This window comes from Panthera onca, chromosome C2 (genome assembly GCF_046562875.1).
Source record: "Panthera onca isolate mPanOnc1 chromosome C2, mPanOnc1 haplotype 2, whole genome shotgun sequence".
In the NCBI taxonomy this organism is placed as follows: domain Eukaryota; kingdom Metazoa; phylum Chordata; class Mammalia; order Carnivora; family Felidae; genus Panthera; species Panthera onca.
Genome location: NC_138347.1, coordinates 143,360,075 through 143,378,784, shown reverse-complemented (window position 1 = coordinate 143,378,784; position 18,710 = coordinate 143,360,075). Strand labels below are relative to the sequence as shown.

General features: G+C 39.7%; 1 protein-coding gene across 13 annotated transcripts in view; it reads left to right on the top strand.

The window, feature by feature from the left end:
* The window catches only part of NEK10 (NIMA related kinase 10), a 225,778-nt gene that overhangs the window by 176,796 nt on the left and 30,272 nt on the right, over positions 1-18,710 (top strand). For 8 of the 13 annotated variants that reach the window (XM_060638485.3, XM_060638492.3, XM_060638495.3 and 5 more), the window contains 2 exons: positions 15,329-15,358; positions 17,192-17,292. In XM_060638485.3, coding sequence (XP_060494468.3) covers positions 15,329-15,358; positions 17,192-17,292 — 131 coding nt within the window. Of the gene's footprint in view, positions 1-15,328; positions 15,426-16,175; positions 16,234-17,191; positions 17,293-18,710 lie in introns of those variants that run through there. The other 5 variants (XR_009611993.3, XM_060638491.3, XM_060638488.3 and 2 more) reach the window with 3 other exon arrangements.

Genomic DNA, 18,710 nt, shown 5'->3' with positions numbered 1-18,710 from the left:
TACGTTCATCTGTTTTGTATCTTAAATTCTACATATGAGTGAAGTCATATGATATTTGTCTTTCTCAGGATGAGGCTTCATAGCTCAGGGGTTAGAGCTCTGGTCTTGTCTTTCTCTGACTGACTAAATTGGTTTAGCATAACATGCTCTAGTTCCACCCACATTGTTGTAAATGGCAAGATTTCATTCTTCTTGATTGTCGAGTAATACTCCATTGTGTGTGTGTGTGTGTGTGTGTGTGTGTGTGTGTGTGTGTGTGTGTATGACACCACATCTTCTTTATCTATTCATCTGTAGATGGACATTTGGGCTCTTTCCATACTTTGGCTATTGTCGATAGCATTGCTATAAACATTGGGGTGCATGTGCCCCTTTGAAACAGCACACCTGTATCCTTTGAATAAATACCTAGTAGTGAAATTGCTGGGTCGTAGGGTAGTTTTATTTTTAGTTTTTGAGGAACCCCCATACTGTTTTCCAGAGTGGCTGCACCAGTTTGCATTTCCACGAGCAGTGCAAAAGAGATCCTCTTTCTCCACATCCTCGCCAACATCTGTCATTGCCTGAGTTGTTAATTTAGCCATTTTGATTGGTGTGAGGTGGTATCTCATTGTGGTTTTGATTTGTATTTCCCTGATAAGTGGTGTTGAGCATTTTTTCATGTGTCTGTTAGCCATCTGGATGTCTTTTTTGGAAAAGTATCTATTCATGTCGTTTACCCATTTCTTCACTGGATTATTTGTTTTTTGGGTGTTGAGTTTGATAAATTCTTTATAGATTTTGGATACTAACCCTTTATCTGATATGTCATTTGCAAGTATCTTCTCCCATTCTGTCAGTTGCTTTTTGGTTTTGCTGATTGTTTCCTTCAGCGTGCAGAAGCTTTTTTATCTTGATGAGGTCCCAATACTTCATTTTTGCTTTTGTTTCCCTTGCCTCCGGAGATGTGTTGAGTAAGAAGTTGCTGTGGCCGAGGTCAAAGAGGTTTTTGCCTGCTTTCTCCTGTGGGATTTTGATGGCTTCCTGTTTTATGGGGTTTTGTGTGTGTGTGTGTGTGTGTGTGTGTGTTCATCCATTTTGAGTTTATTTTTGTGTGTGGTGTCAGAAAGTGGCCCAAGTTCATTCTGCATGTCACTGTCCAGTTTTCCCAGCACCATTTGCTGAAGAGACTGTCTTTACTCCATTGGATCCTCTTTTCTGCTTTGTCAAAGATTAGTTGGCCATACATTTGTGGGTCTGTTTCTGGGTTCTCTATTCTTTCCGTTGATCTGAGTGTCTGTTTTTGTATCAGTACCATACTGTCTTGATAGTTACAGCTTTGTAATACATCCTGAAGTCTGGAATTGTGATGCCTCCAGCTTTGGTTTTCTTTTTCAGGATTGCTTTGGCTATTTGGGGCCTTTTCTGTTCCATAAAAAATTTAGTATTGTTTGTTCTAGCTCTGTGAAGAATGCTGGTGTTATTTTGATAGGGATTGCATGGAATTTGTAGATTGCTTTGGGTAGAATCGACATTTTAACAATATTTGTTCTTCCGATTCATGAGCATGGAATATTTTTCCATTTTTTTGTGTCTTCTTCAGTTTCTCTCATAAGCTTTCTATAATTTTCAGTGTATAGATTTTTTAATTCTTTGGTTAGGCTTATTCCCAGGTATTTTATGGTTTTTGGTACAGTTGTAAATGGGATTGATTCCTTGATTTCTCTTTCTATTGCTTCATTATTGGTGTATAGAAATGCAATCAATTTCTATGCATTGATTTTATATGCTGCGACTTTGCTGAATTCACGGATCAGTTCTAGCAGTTTTGTTGGTGGAATCTTTTGGAATCTTTCCATATAGAGTATCATGTCATCTGCAAAGAGTGGAATTTTGACTTCCTCCTTGTCAGTTTGGATGATTTTTATTTCTTTGTGTTGTCTGATTGCTGAGACTAAGACTTCCAATACTATGTTGAATAACAGTGGCGAGAATGAACATCCCTGTCATGTTCCTGACATTAGGGGGAAAGCGCTCAGTTTTTCCCCATTGAGGATGATATCAGCGGTGGTCTTTCATATATGGCTTTTATGATCTTGAGGTATGATCCTTATATCCCTACTTACTTGAGGGTTTTTATCAAGAAAAGATACTGTATTTTGTCAAATGCTTTCTCTGCATCTTTTGAGAGGATCATGTGGTTCTTGTCCTTTCTTTTATTAGTGTGATGTATCACATTGATTGTTTTGCAGATATTGAATGAGCCTTGCATCCCAGGTATAAATCCCACTTGGTCATGGTGAATAATTTTTTTAATGTATTGATGGAGCTGGTTAGCTAATTTCTTGTTGAGGATTTTTGCATCCATGTTCATCAGGGAAATTGGTCTGTAGTTCTCCTTTTTAGTGGGGTCTCTGTCTGGTTTTGGTAATCAAGGTAATGCTGGCTTCATAGAAAGAGTTTGGAAGTTTTCCTTCCATTTATATTTTTTGGAACAGCTTCAAGAGAATAGGTGTTAATTCTTTAAATGTTTGGTAGAATTCCCTTGGAAAGCTATCCGGCCCTGGGCTCTTGTTTTTTGGGAGATTGTTGATTACTAATTCAATTTTGTTACTGGTTATGAGTCTGTTCAAATTTTCTATTTCTTCCTGTTTCAGTTTTGGTAGTGTATATGTTTCTAGGAATTTGTCCATTTCTTCCAGATTGACCAATTTATTGGCATATAATTGCTCATAATATTCTCGTATTATTGTTTGTATTTCTGCAGTGTTGGTTGTGATCTTTCCTTTTTCATTCTTGATTTTAATTATTTGGGTCCTTTCTTTTTTCTTTTTGATCAAACTGGCTAGTGGTTTATCAATTTTGTTAATTCGTTCAGAGAACCAGCTTCTGGTTTCATTGATCTGTTCTACTGTTTTTGTTTTGTTTTGTTTTGATAGCATGGATTTCTGCTCTAATCTTTATTATTTCCTGTATTCTGCTAGTTTTTGGTTTTATTTGCTATTCTTTTTCCAGCACTTTAAGGTGCAATGTTAGGTTGTGTATCTGAGACCTTTCTTCCTTCTTTAGGAAAGCCTGGATTGCTATATATACTTCCCTCTTATGACTGCCTTTGCTGCATCCCAGAGGTTTTAGGCTGTGGTATTATCATTTTCATTGGCTTCCATGTACTTTTGAATTTCCTCTTTAATTTCTTGGTTAACCCATTCATTCCTTAGTAGGATGTTCTTTAATCTCCAAGTATTCATTGTCTTTCCAAATTTTTTCTTGTGGTTGATTTCAAGTTTCATAGTGTTATGGTCTGAAAATATGCACAGTATGATCTTGATCTTTTTGTACTTGTTGAGGGCTGATTTGTGTCCCAGTATGTGGTCTATTCTGGAGAACGTTCCATGTGCACTGGAGAAGAATGTGCATTCCGCTGCTTAGGATGAAATGTTCTGAATGTATCTGTTAAGTCCATCCAGTCCAGTGTGTCATTCAAAGCCATTGTGTCGTTGTTGATTTTCTGCTTAGATGATCTGCCCGTTGTTGTAAGTGGGGTGTTGAAATCCCCTACTATTATAATAGTATTATCAATGAGTTTCTTTATATTTGTGATTAATTGCTTTATATATTTGGGTGCTCCCACCTTTGGAGCATAAATAAATCCCACATTGGGATTTATCCTATCTTGGGGGGCATAAATGTTTACAATTTTTAAATCTTCTTGGTGGATAGACCCCTTAATTATGATATAATGCCCTCCTTCATTCCTTGTTACAGTCTTTATTTTAAAATCTAGATCATCCGATATAAGTATGGCTACTCCATCTTTCTTTTGGCAACCATTAGCGTGATAGATGGTTCTCCATCTTCTTACTTTCAATCTAAAGGTGCCGTTAGCTCTAAAATGGGTCTCTTGTAAACAGTGTATCGCTGGATCTTGTTTTCTTATCCATTCTGTTACCCTGTGTCTTTTGATTGCAGTGTTTAGTCTATTGACATTTAGAGTAAGTATAGAAAGATAGATATGAATTTATTGCCATTGTGGAGTTGGAGTTTGTGGTTGTGTTCCCTTGTTCTTTCTAGTCTTTGTTGCTTTTGGTCTTTTTTCTCCCCTCAGAGAGTGCCTCTTAAAATTTCTTGCAGGGCTGGTTTAGTGGTCACGAACTTCTTTAGTTTTTGTTTGTCTGGAAAACTCTTTATCTCTCTTTCAATTTTGAATGACATCCTTGCTGGATAAAGAATTCTTGGCTGCCTATTTTTCTAATTCAGTATGTTGAATATATCCTGCCACTCCTTTCTGGCCTGCCAAGTTTCTGTGGATAGGTCTACTGAAAACCTGATCTGTCTTCCCTTATAGGTTAAGGATTTTTTTCCCTTGCTGCTTTTATAATTCTTTCCTTTTCTGTGTATTTTATGAATTTGACTATAATATGCCTTGTTGATGGTCGTTTTTTATTGAATCTAATGGGAACTCTGTGCTTCTTGGATTTTGATGTCTGTGTCTTTCCCCAGGTTAGGAAAGTTTTCTGCTAGGATTTCCTCACATAAACCTTCTACCCCCTTTTCTCTCTCTTCATCTTCTGGGACTCCTATGATTCAGATGTTGTTCCTTTTTAATGAGTCACTGAGTTCTCTAATTCTTATATCATGCTCTTTTGCCTTAGTTTCCCTCTTTTTCTGCTTCATTATTCTCCATAATTTTGTCTTCTATATCACTGATTTGCTGCTCTGCTTCATCCATCCTTCCCGCTGTGGCGTCAGCTCAGTTATAGCATTTTTAACACTTTCCTAACTAGATTTTACTTATTTTATCTCTGCTGAAAGGGATTCTATGCTTTTTTCAACCCCAGCCAGTATTCATTTTATCATGATTCTACATTCTGGTTCAGATATCTTGCTTGTATCTGTGTTGATTAAGTCCCTGGCTGTCATTTCTTCCTGTTTTTTTTTTTGGCGGGGGGGGGGGGTGAATTCCTACATTTTGTCATTTTGGAGGAAGAAGAAGAATTAATAAAATAAAAAATTAAAATTAAAAAGTTAAAACAACACAAGAAGAAAATAAATTAAGCTAGATCCTAGGTGTGTTTTGGTCTGCTTTTTGAAGGAAGCTTTATAGCATAGAGAAAAAGGGAAAGAAAAAAAAAGGTAAGAAAATGTTTGCAAATTTTAAAAAATGTATACAATAAAATAGAATAAATGAAATGAAGAAAGTGAAATAGAATTTTAGAAATTACAAAAAATAAAACATATAGTAAAAAGTTAAAATTTTTTTATAAAAATGGAAAATAAAAATATTATTTTTTTCTTTCTGTATCCAAGAATAAGAAAAAGAAAAAAATGAATAGATGCACCAGCAAACAGAATAAAATTACATCGAGTTTCCTCTAGAAGTAAAACTATGCAGCACTTTATAGTCTGTACACTAAGCAGGTGGAGAGACTTGTGTTGGTCCTTTAGGGCTTGGTTGTTGCAGTTGGATGGGGCTTGGTGTAATGGCTCCACTCTCCACTAGGTGGCGCTGCTTAGCTTATTGGGGTGGATCTATGTGTCTTGTGTGTGCATATATGCACATGTGCAGGAGAGGTGAAAATGGTGTTACCCAGCTTCCCAGTCCGTAGCACCAGAACTCTGTGTTCTCACCAACCGGCAATCGAGCACCCCTCCTTTGCTCTGGCTTCTGTCCACTCCCTGCTTCTACACTCTCTGCATCCAAGCTGTCAGACTTCTAGGCAGCACCTTCCTCCCAAATTTGATCTCAAATGAGGCTGTGTTTCCAAACCCCTCACTTCCGAAGGCCCTGCGACTTGGACCTTCCCCCACCCTCTGGAGGAGGGTCTCGCTGGGCAGTGGCCGATGCCGGCTTGCCCCTGGGAACATTCATGCAGTCACACTGCTGCAGAGGCTCAGAGATTGTGGCTGGGTGCTGGCTTGCCTCAGAAGAAAATCATGTGATCACAGTGGCAGCAGTGCAGGGATTATGGTAAATCACAACACACAACTGGCACCAGATTTTACCACACCCTGGTGTCTTTGTTCCAATACCAACAATCGTGGCTGTTCTCTGGGGTCTGCTAGGACTTTGCCTGTGGGGAGGCCCTAGGGCCTCTACCACATGCCCTCCTATCAGGGGAACCGCTTCTCCCCGTGTGCCCAGCCAGACCCCTCTGACCTGCTGCCTGCTCCTGAGGATTCACCCTTCCCACTAGATCACTGCCAGGTATTGAGCTGTGGAATTTCCAACTCTGCTATCCCCTGTTTATAGAGTCCTGATGGTATTAAAACCCTCTCCTTTCTCCCTTCTCCCTTTCTTGTTCAGTCACTTGTGGGTGTTTCCATTCTTTCTCTTTCTCTCCAGCTACTTTCAGGGAGAGTGTTTTTCCTCTACTCCCCCCCCCCCAACTTTCTCTGTCCTCTCTCTGCAAAAACAGCTCCCTACCTTCCGTGGCTTCTCTCTTCCCCAGTTCACCTCTGTGCACCGTATACCTGCCAAGTTCTGTGGCTCAAGTTATGTGGATTATTGTGTTAATCCTCAGCTCAATTTTCTAGGTGTGCAAAATGGTTTGGTGCTGTTCTAGCTACATTTCAGGGATGAGAGAAACAGAGAACTTCCATGCTGCTCTGCCATCTTGGCCCCTCCCCCAATGAAAAATATCTGGTACTCCTAATGTGAACTTCTAGGTTCATACTGTGGTGTTACAGCAGTATTTAATGCACCTCAAACTCCTGTAGAACAAATAACCATGGAACCATTTTAAGTTAGCACTATTAAAGTCCTCTTGTTCTGTCTTTTAATACTAACTGGATTGGGTAAATAATTTATTATATACATATTTTATACATATTACATGTACATATACATTACATATACATGTTCTTTGCCAAAAGAAATGAAAACTTAAGAATTTTTATATTGCGACTGGTGCAGCCGCTCTGGAAAACAGTGTGGAGGTTCCTCAAAAAATTAAAAATAGATCTACTTCATGACCCAGCAATAGCACTGCTAGGAATTTACCCAAGGGATACAGGAGTACTGATGCATAGGGTCACTTGTACCCCAATGTTTATAGCAGCACTCTCAACAATAGCCAAATTATTGAATGATCCTAAATGTCCATCAACTGATGAATGGATAAAGAAATTGTGGTTTATATACACAATGGAATAGTACGTGGCAATGAGAAAGAATGAAATATGGCCTTTTGTAGCAAAGTGGATGGAACTGGAGAGTGTTATGCTAAGTGAAATAAGTCATACAGAGAAAGACAGATACCATATGTTTTCACTCTTATGTGGATCCTGAGAAACTTGACAGAAGAGCATGGGGGAGGGGAAGGGGAAAAAAAAAAGTTAGAGAGGGAGGGAGGCAAGCCATAACAGACTCTTAAAAACTGAGAATAAACTAAGGGTGGATGGGGTTGGGAGGGAGGGGAGGGGGATGATGGGCATTGAGGAGGGCACCTTTTGGGATGAGCACTGGGTGTTATATGGAAACCAATTTGACAATAAATTTCATATTAAAAAAAAGAATTTCTATATTGCATAAATGAAAATATTAACACTCATTAACATGGATTGAATGAATGAACAAACATTTTTAGCATGTTAAATATTTTAGCTCTATTTCCCTAACTTTGGTCACTGATAGATTACCAATGCACAAATTTGGCCATATCTGAGTATCATCTGTACTACTATTTTCCTAATATATGTTTCTTTAATTTGATTCACTTTACCAAATTTAACTAAAGGAGAGTTTATACTATTGCTATAATTTATTGCTACCAGTATAGAATCACTCGCCATAAATAGATGGCAATTGTAAAAATAATCAAATATAAGCAAACGACATTATTAAATTCTAAGTAGATATTGTTGTCTGCTTATCCTGAGGTCTGCTTTCTTTGTTATGAAAGAACATTAGTTAATCTGAAAAATGGTGATGATGACATACTTGTTCCACACTGAAACTTATTCCTTGATAGAATCAATAGAAAGAAAAGAAAATTGGAAAAGTTTCATATCCAATCTACTTACTAGGTAAAATTATCCTGTACAAGTGCCTCCTGACTTAGGAGACTCAGTTCTTTAAAAATAATCATTTAGTTCTGTTGTCTATCAATCAAACAACAGGATATTTTGAGTGGGGCGGAAGCATGTGGCAGGTTGTGTATAAAAAACAGACCTTTCCTCTTGAGGTAGGGAAAATGGTATCATATATTTGTGAAAATTAAACTATACCGAAACTTATTATTATGAGAAATCTATCCTTTGTCAAGTACTAGAGTATATTTTAATAATATGGATGCTGTTAGCATGGGTCAAATGTAAATTTTGGGGAGTGCCAGTCAAACCCAAATTTAAAGTGCAAATGGAATGTCAACTAAGAATATGGCCTAATTTGACTGGATTGACACTGATATTTCCCCCTCCCTTGCTCAGTTTTCCCATTTCTCAGCAGCGAACAGCCAGGCACTGAGCTGATGTATGGGAATTCTTATGCTCTGCATTCTGAATAGAAATTGTCACATCATGATTTCTGGGCTCTTAATTATGCTTTCTTACTAGATGACTGAGAAGCTATTTTTATACTTGTCTTTTGTTCATAAAGGTCAGATCTAAATTAAGTAGTCAATATTTCATCCAAATGTTCCAGAGAATATGGCTTAATATTCCAGTCCTTATTTTCAGCAACCTTCAGAAGCTTGCTTTCAAGTTAGTTATTGACATGAAGTAATTAATACTAAATTTTACAACTGCCAAAGTGATTTTGAGTACATGCCTTCTCTTATTTTATTGCATGGCAATTCTTTAGCATACAAAAAAAAGTGCTCACCAGACTTCGATCCAGTTTATATAATACTAGTCTAAACCATACAATTTGGCATATAATTAGATACTTTTTTTTATATTGTTTGTTGGGATTTGGATATATTGGTTAGATTTTCCAACCAAATTGTAAGCGTCTTTAGTAAAGTTTGAATATGTCTTGAGTACTTCCTCTGAGGTCAGGCCCTTGAAAATTACCTCTTGAGTAACTGATACAGACTACCACTGTATAAACCATTGTTTGAGAGCAATGCTGTTGAGAGCAACTGCATAAATATTCTGATGATAACTTAAAGAGTGGGGAGCAATGACGTTTTAGTGTTAGATTTAAGATTGGGGAAGGGGTGGGAGACAACAAGTTTCTTTTACCGGTGGTGATCTGCTTCCTAGCTCTTCCTGCCAAGGGAGACACTGAGGGAGTATGGACCAGGTCCCAGGTGAATGCTTCCTGGAGATGTTGATTTTTTTCATGTTCTTTGTAGGATAAAGTCTTTCCAAAGAGATACTCAAGTCTCACAGAAGTTATTCATGGCTAGAATCCAAGACCAAGTGCAAATTGCAAATCAGCTATTGAGTGGTAGCTCACAACCCTGTCCTGGGGGTTTCTGCCCTGGGGGCAAGTCTAAGTGGAAGGGTGGGGGAAGAAAGCTACACCAGCTTTATAGTAGGAATAAAGGGAGTTCAGTGTGGCGTGGATGGATTGTAGCAGTGTACAAAATAATTGATTCAATGGAGAAAGGCAAGGCTCTCAAATTCTAAACTGCTATTATTAATGTTTTTTAATGGAACTTAAAAATAGTTTCAGGGTGTTTACAATCCCCTTAAAATTATTGTCATATAATAATTTGAATACTGTGGATAGTGACAGGGGAGCCAATATTAATAAGAGGTAAGAGACTCTTTCTTTTTTTTTTTCAATATATGAAATTTATTGTCAAATTGGTTTCCATACAACACCCAGTGCTCATCCCAAAAGGTGCCCTCCTCAATACCCATCCCCCACCCTCCCCTCCCTCCCACCCCCATCAATCCTCAGTTTGTTCTCAGTTTTTAAGAGGGCAAGAGACTCTTTCTACTAGCTGAGCCAACCACCTTCCCTCCTGTATAGCCAAGACCTCACTCATTCTTAATTGACATTCCTCACTATGGGTTCCATAGATTATTTGGGACATTTTAGACAAGGTGTTAGTTATTTTTTTTAATGTATATAACTACTTATTGTTTTTTTACTGCATTGGAATGCAAAAGCATAATTCTGCTTGAAGTTATTCTTTAGCAAATATCCTACTTTTATTTAACCCATTATTGATGGAACCAGATGGAGAATCAAAGACCTGGTTCCAAGAACATTTGAAGAACAGGGATTTATAGAGTAGTCAAGAAAGAAAAGCTGAAATAACATTGTTAAATTGAGCATAAGACTGGTGAAATAATACTATATATTTTTGTGATTAACTTCTTGATCAGCCTATAAAGTCATACTAATATATCAATTTCTACAGGTTAATCATGAACTCTACAGGCTGTAAACTGCCTGTACCTTTATTGGTGTGGATTATTAGTTAAATATACTGGGACATTTCCCAACAATATTAGATTAGGATCAAGTGGAGTTATTAGAAAATGCTCTAGCATGATGTCAGAGAACCAAGCAATGATCATTTTGCCTGTTCTTCATGACTGTGATAAATTCTTGTTTAGGTAACTGAATGGGAGTTGGGGTCCCATCTTTTCTTTCTGTGTTGTGTTGTTTTGTTTTTTTAGTTTGATTGATCAGCCTTTGCATCCATAGTGCCAAGTAGACTATATTTTTACACCACAGTATTTTCTTCTTGAAAATTGCGGGTTACATCAATAGAGTTGACTTTAAAAAAAATGTTCCCTCTAGGACGAATAAAGGGAGCAAGCATGACTTGTGTGGTCGTTGTAGCATAGTGTAAGAAATAGCTAAGACAATGGAAAAAAGTCAGCCTGTGTGGACTAGACCGAATGCATATGCTGTTTTTAGGCCACAGATTGAGCCATAAAAATCTAACTTTCTATATTTTCCCAACACTGAGCTTAATTTTTTATACTGAGCCCCATTCCACATATTAGAAGACATAATACATTAGCCTAAATGCAAGTTTCAATATGTTGGTATTTCTTTGTCAGTTTAAAATCGGACAAACTGAGGATCACTCTTCTCTCTGTTTTTCCCTGAATGGTATTTTTGGCATCATGATACTGGGGCTTTGAGACCTCCTGTGCTGGTGTCTGAGCTGATTGTTGGGTATGGTTATACTTCCATGTGGCATCCAGAGAATGTAGTGGCACAGCCCTATCTGACTTCCAGTCCCCGGTCCACAGTTCCCTCTGTGGCCACGTCCCCTAGATTGGCAGCAAGTTCTCTATAGGGCAAACTCTCTCATTTTGTCAGCTTACCTTCTCGCGAGATTGGAAGGGCCAGCCCATTCTTCCCTACCTCTCTGGGCCTAGAGACTTGGGAAGTCAGCAAGACCTCTTTGCCTCTGACACCCCGGGAAGCTATCTCTCCTGCCCCAACCTGCCCCTTGCTGTGGTGCAGGGAACATCTCATGCCTAGGGCTCTCAGAGTTCCCCATGGGAACTGAGCCCGCAGCCCTACCACACTTGAATCCCCAACTTAAAGAGAGCTCCATCATCCAACTCTTGCCTCCTCCTGCCACCACCCAGACTGCCTAAAGTGAGATGGAATTTGAGTCTCTTCTGAGACTTCTTTTCTTCTGTCTTTCTGTCCTCTCTCCTCGAGAAGCTTTGACTTATTTTGAGGAGCGGGAAGGAAAGGTTGCTCAGCAACAATTCTTTTGAATCTCTCTGCCTCCTGCTTAGACTCTCGCTTTTTAAAGCCCAGAAATGTACTCTCTCTGTTCCTGGTTGCTCTAGGCCACCCCACCTTGGGCAGTGCTAGCCTCACACTCTGCTGCTTGATGACAGGAGGCTCATGAAGTCAAGAGAAAGTGTGGGAAATAATGTAGCAGTGAATTCTCCTTGTGTATTATATAGTCACTTCTAGGAACTTCAAGTTTAAAAAATCCAGAGATTGTATCTTATAGTTTGAAAAAGTAACTAAAGGGATAGCAAATTTGGAAGTGAGGAAAGCTCTAATCTTCACACATGCGCAAATTACCTGAACGGGATGTGAGATGCTTATTGTAAAGGTGATTAAGCCAGAATTATTTTTTTTAATGTTTGTTTATTTAGTCATAGAAAGAGAGAGACAGAGAAGGAGAGAGAGAGAGAGGCAGAGAGAGAGGGAGACAGAGAAACCAAAGCAGGTTCCACACCATTAGCACAAAGCCCAACGTGGGGCTCAATCTCACGAACCATGAGATCATGACCTGAGCTGAAATCAAGAGTCAGACGCTTAACCCACTGAGCCACCCAGGTTCCCCTAAGCCAGAATTCTAGAGGGAAGGGATTCAAAGCTGGCCTATACACAGCTTGTTTCTGACGGTTCAAGTGAAAGGGAACGAACGAAGCCTGATCACCCAGAGGGTGAAAGGTGCTGAGACTTTGATGCAGCTTCCTTCCGTCCTGTGGGAAATTTCACCAGGGGAAGCGAGAGGATGTGGGGCAGGGTGGATGAGGGAGGGGGGCGACTAGGTCCAGACTGTCAAGTCTCTTCCTAATCACTTCTACCTGCTTGTGGAACCGTTGGTCTATGTTGGGAAGGATTCCATGCCCGAGCCCACTAGTCGTCATCTTCTCCCACACTTCCGTCTCACTTTCTGTGGGATGTCATTCAGTGACTGGGACCCAAGCTTCAGCAGCCTCCTTGGCTCCTGTTCCCCGTGGGCAGATGGTCACCACATTGCTATTCCAAATCAGGCCTTCCGACTTCAGCTCTGGGCTTCTTCTCATGAGATCACCTTTTCTGAAACACAGTCTCCCTTATGGTTCCTTACCATCGTATGCAGTCCCTGGCTACCTCTTTAGCTGTACTCAGTACTATAGCTTTTTATCATACTGCACACTAGATAAACTGGACACCTTGCTGCTCTCCAGGTGCAGCCCTCACTTAGCTGACTCCTGTCCTTTGCTGAAACTTTCTTCTACTCAGAAGCTGCCACTGAAGTATACCTTCCCGCACACCAAATCCATATCCTGTCCTTATTGAGTGCCTACTAATTCTCCATGGTCTTCTCAAATGAAACTTTTGCATCAACTCTCAATCTCCCATCCTGTTACTCTGGGTGAACCTTTCATGAACCCTTTGTGAGTGCAATACCCTTTGTGGAACTTCTGGTGCCTTCTACACTGCTGGCCATAGGGGTAGATTATTGAGCATTTGTAGATTTAGACTACAGTTGAGTTACTTTGTCTCATTTTACAACAGTTAAGGAAAGACGTGAGAGTAAATCTGTCTGCTATACTAAAACTTAAAAGGTTGCATTGTCTTTCAACAAAGCATTTGGTCAAACACGGAGAAGGTGATGTATGTTTTGGTCCCATTCGTGGAGCAAAAATATTCTTTGCTTCTTCAGGGAACTCCTGCCCAAAATGTTCTCTTCTCCAGTTGTTTAAAAATTCCTGACTCTTAGGGGCGCCTGGGTGGCTCGGTCGGTTGAGCGTCCGACTTCGGCTCAGGTCATGATCTCACAGTCCGTGAGTTCGAGCCCCACGTCGGGCTCTGTGCTGACAGCTCAGAGCCTGGAGCCTGTTTCAGATTCTGTGTCTCCCTCTCTCTGTGACCCTCCCCCGTTCATGCTCTGTCTCTCTCTGTCTCAAAAATAAATTTAAAAAAAAGTTAAAAAAAAAAAATTCCTGACTCTTAGCAGAGAGAGTTCAGACAAATAGGGGGATTTACCATATCTTGGTTAACTTGGAAGAATACAGTGTAATCCATCTTTTGTTCAATTTGTAGTAATGAACAGTTTCAGGGCTTGTGCTATGAATTGTAGTTTCAGTAGACTGGATATATAGCATAAACCAAGTCTCAAAGCACCAAGAAAGGGCCCGGAATTTGACCATTATAATGTGCCATGAGATTAAAAACAACAACAACAGACAGAGTCACTGCAGAGACTACAAGGACCTAATGCTTCCAGTTTATTACATGTATATGCTTTCCAAAAATACCTAATCAATTAAGTGTTCAAAGGTCTAGGTAGAACATCATGTTAAAAACAGTGACCCTTTTAAGAAGAGGAATAGTCCTTGAGGCCTGGGAAGGAGCATAAACATAAGTTTAGATCTGAGGTAACCAGAGGAAGTGTCCTATTTAGCTAAGACTAAAAATTACCTTTAGTCTAGGTGATAAGGGTGGGAAATTGAAAAGCAGTAACAGGTTAGATAAAAATACTCTTAACATATAAGGTACAATAAAATGATTAGCATTCAGTTCATATAAAGAGCATTTACAAATCAATAAGGAAAAGAAGCATGGGACACAAACAGGAAATTCACCAAAGAAGTGCAATAGTCTCACCAGCATTTAGATAACCACAAAATAAAACAAAGATTGGCGAAATTGAAAAGTTTGATAATATATAGTGTTGATTAAGGTGCAGAAAAATGGATTCTCTTCTGGTCAATGTGAAAATTGATCCAGCTACTCAAATATGTATTTGTTAAAATAAGAAACACGTATATCCAAGGGCCTAACTATTTGACTTCTGCTTATCTACCCTAAAAGAACTTTTGTATGTCTACGCAACGTACTCACACACGTTTGCTCGCTGCAACATCATTTATGATCATGAGAGACTGAAAGCAAATTAAGTTCCCTTCCAGACAGAAGTGGCTAAGTAACTATGATGTATGCTGAACATGTAGTACTATATAATAGTGGTTATAAAGAATGGGGTAGAACTGTGTGTGTTGAGAAAAAAGAATCTCCATGACAGAGTCATGAGGGGAAAAAAAATGTAGCACAGCCTTATAAGGTGTCATCATTTATTTTAAAAGAAAGAAAGAAAACATTAGGTAATACTATAGATTTTCTACAGTAGTAGCTTTCAAACTCTTTTGGGAATAAGCGAACCTCAACACGGTACACGTTTTCTATCACAACTGAGTGGACCTACTATGTTCAATGCACTCTGAAATTTTTCTATTCTGTCCCATTTCATTCCATCTCATTCCATCCCATATATCAAAATGCTGGTCTTGACGCATTAAACCGTTTTCAGGATTCAATCACCCTCGAAAAACACTGTTCTGAAAGTACACAGTTATGTATGTAAATGGATAGAAAAGTAACTGGAAGCTGATATCAGGTACAGCTGATCCAGCTCTGGAGAGGCGCTGAGGGGTGGTGGTTCCAGGGAACCTCAAGCCTTTTATGTAATGCCTAGGTTGTTTTTATGTTCATTTTACTTGCTTTACGTTGCGCATGTGTTATTCTTTATTTTTTTGGTGAATAAATCTAAACTATTTTTAAAAGTCAAAGATTTACTGGGTTGGAGGGAGCAGAGGTCAAAAGGTCTTAAGAAAAAATTGTTAAGCTGCATTGCATAACTGAGTAGTTCAGAAGACAGGCATTCTAGCTAACTATTTCTGTTTTTGTATTTAGGGCCACAGATGAGCACATTCTTGTGGCAAGGTAGAGTCAAACCCGTGTGATATCCCACTCGAAATGTCATCACAGTCTAAGAACTCTCTGCCACGCTGTGAGATTTTAACTTGTGAAATATATCCACAGATCAATAACATAAAGTAGTCAGCACATAGTTGATCAAAAAAATCAAACCCTCCAGTTTCAGAAAATGTGAAGGTAATGTTGCCGTAACAACCTTCTCTTGGCCACATTACATGGTCTGTAGTTTTCAGTATTGGTCTAGAAAAACAAATAGCTATGTTGTCAGAATCATTTCTATAGGAAACACCACTGTAGAAAATAATAGGACATATGTAAACTTGGCCATCTCTGTAGGCTGGAGCAGATACCTCCAGCCTTGTGTGTTCTATTTTAGAGCTACCTTTTAATTTATTAAACCTCATCTTAATAGTCAAGTAATTGATGATTTAAAGGAGTTAGACACACTGCCTAGGGGAGATAGATCCTTTCAATTTCAAACACTTAGTCAAGGTATTAAATGCAGATAAACTACAATTAGATTATTTTTTATAAGAATTTCTCAGCTAACTCAGTAAAGATGCCTGTAAACAAAGTAATATTTCTTTAAATATTCTGTTTATTTTCTTTTTTGTGTTTGTGTCTAAATATAAATTTTCACATGCTCATAATAAAATAGGTTGAATCTTTTAACGACCACATTAAATTTTCTCTGCAAATGTTTTGAAAACAATTTTATGGTAAAATATGCAAGCTTTCTCAGAAAGCATTTATATAAGACTAATTTTTCAGAATTTTAGCTATTGCTAAAGCAATGATTATATTCACATTTAATTTCATATAGGCTCAAGGTCGTATGGAGGGAAGAAAAGAGGGACTTTGGAGCTTTTCTTTTAAAAGGGGTAATTGGCAAGAGTATTATTGGAGCAATCATGCTATGCGTCAGAGGGAGGGAGAGCAAGAGGAGGGGGAACCTGGGGAAGGTGGAGAGGATAATATATATCCACATATCTGAAGTGTCTCTTCAGTTTTTCTTTTTCTCCAATGTGGACCTGAGGGTGAGAGGGGGCAGAGGTGGCCTTCTGGCCCATCTAGACGTTAAGGCCATTTCTTTAAAGAGTTTTAAAGTTAAGAATGGGCTACTTGTGGCTATGATATATGAAGGTGGGGAAGCCACTCAGATGCAGTTTGACATGAAGCTAGCCTCAAACTGTGAAAGTGGAGTGGCAGTATGATGAGAAGTCAGGATAAGTTACCAATGTGTCTTATTTAGAGCTAGAGAAACATCCAGGTGAACATTATAATTTGTAATAATCAAGGGTTACAGTAACCTTTAAACCCTTATTACAAATTGTATATTTTTTTGTTTGTTTGTTTCTGGGTTTTTTTTCCTCTATAAGATTGCCTATTCGGTGTTTGTGTTAGTAGTTTTACTAAAATTAGTTTTAAAATATGATATTAAGGGCATAATGACTTTAAAATGTAAAAGCCTGATAGTCTGTTAACTGCACATATCTGAAGCCCAGCTTTTCAAAGGCCACAGTATCCAAAGCACCACTGACTCCTGGTGGCAGCCTGGTGTAATCGCAGGCAAAATTTCCAGGAGTATTTTTAATTGTTATAAAAGGTAACATTGTTATGTTACTCAGAAGTCATATAAGTAAAAGGAAGAAGTGCATACCATATTGTAAAATATGGAAGTGTTACAAGGTCTCTGAATATTATCTCATTGGTAGGATCAAGATTTTAGCTTAATTATTTTTTCAGAATTTTACCCCAAGTTCTACTAATATTTTCTACTAAATATTTTTGAAAGAGAAAACCAGGACCTTGACTAACTGCAGAATTTATCATCCACAGCATCTGCAGGGATTGCTGTGTCCCAGAGGAAAGTACGACAGATCAGTGATCCTATTCAGCAGATCTTAATTCAGCTGCACAAAATCATCTACATCACACAGGTCAGTATGCTAGCATTTTATTTCCTTTTCATCTTAAGTACAAGTTTGATGGTAATGTCGTTGAAGAACTACTTTGTGGAATTTTAAATTGGAACGAATGCTCTTTTTTATTATCTCCAACTGCATATATTTGGGAACGCTTTGGCTTAGCGGCACAGCCAGAGCTGGAAAGGTTGTAGGGTATAAAAAGCAAATATGGCAGTTTCCCCCTATGACTCATAACCTACTCTTTTGTCCGTGTCCCACCAAAAATGAATTTCAACACAAATGGCCCTTCATTATGGGGGTGAAAGTGGGGACAGGGCTGGGTTTTGAACAGCCTCGCTACAGGAAAAAAAAACTCGTGCCCACTGAGGAATCCTGAGGATGCTGGGTTAAAACTAGGACCTCTCAGAGGAGTCAAGATGGTGGAGAAGCAGGGGGACCAGGATTTCCCTTATCCCTCACACACAGCAGTACTGAGGTCAGAACACTTGGAATACCCAGAAAGTCTATCTCCGGAGTGACAGAAAAAATCTCGACAGATGGAGGGAGACAGATTGGCGGGACAGTGGTGAGTGTATGCAAATTGGGGGAGACAAAACAGTGTGGGCACAGAGGGAGGGATCCCCTTCTGTGGGGAGACAAAAGGAAGAGAAAGAGAAGCCGTGGATTGCGGTTTTGTGTTAGGACAAGAGAAAAAGCGCTCTGGACCACGGACTGGAGAATGAGAAATAGGGAGAGTGCCAGTCTCTACTTTGCAAACAGCCTTAGGAGCTGAAGATCAGAGTTTTCAAAAGTGCATGACTTTCTCCGGACTGAAGCCGCTAAGTGTGTGTGTGCATGGAGGGGATGGGGAGCCAGCCCTGGGTCGAGGTAGCGATCTCAGGAGTGCGGTGGGAGAAAACGGTCCCCTCCCTGAGTACTGTGAGAAGAGGGTATACTGCCCCCCCAAGAACAAAAGACCCTGCAGGTGCCAGCCAAAGGCCCTTTATCAGCAGGGCTGATTGGCATTTCCCCAGAACCAGGTCTGCGTGGTGTGAGATCCTTTAAGACATTGGGTTTTGAATCCCTTCTGAGCGCCTAGGGGGTGCGGGAGACTGTGGAGCAGGGCAAGCTGACTGCCCCCCACTACTCTGCGAGGGCTGCCTGAGCAGCATGGTTTGAGACGCCCAGTGGGGAGGAGAGATTGGGTGTCACCATTTTCTCCCCAACACTGACACGGTGGGGCTTCAGGGCGCGACGCAGCGGGTCCGGTGGAGGCTGGACCCCCTTACACCAAACCCCGCCTGTCCGTGCCTGGTAACTGCATATCTACTGGAGTGCGACTGACACTGGGCAAGCCAGACAGCCTCGCCTCCAGACCCGCACAGCCACCGGTTCCAGACACCAACAGACAAGTGTCCTGCCATTTTGTATGTTAGTCCGTTGCTCTTTTT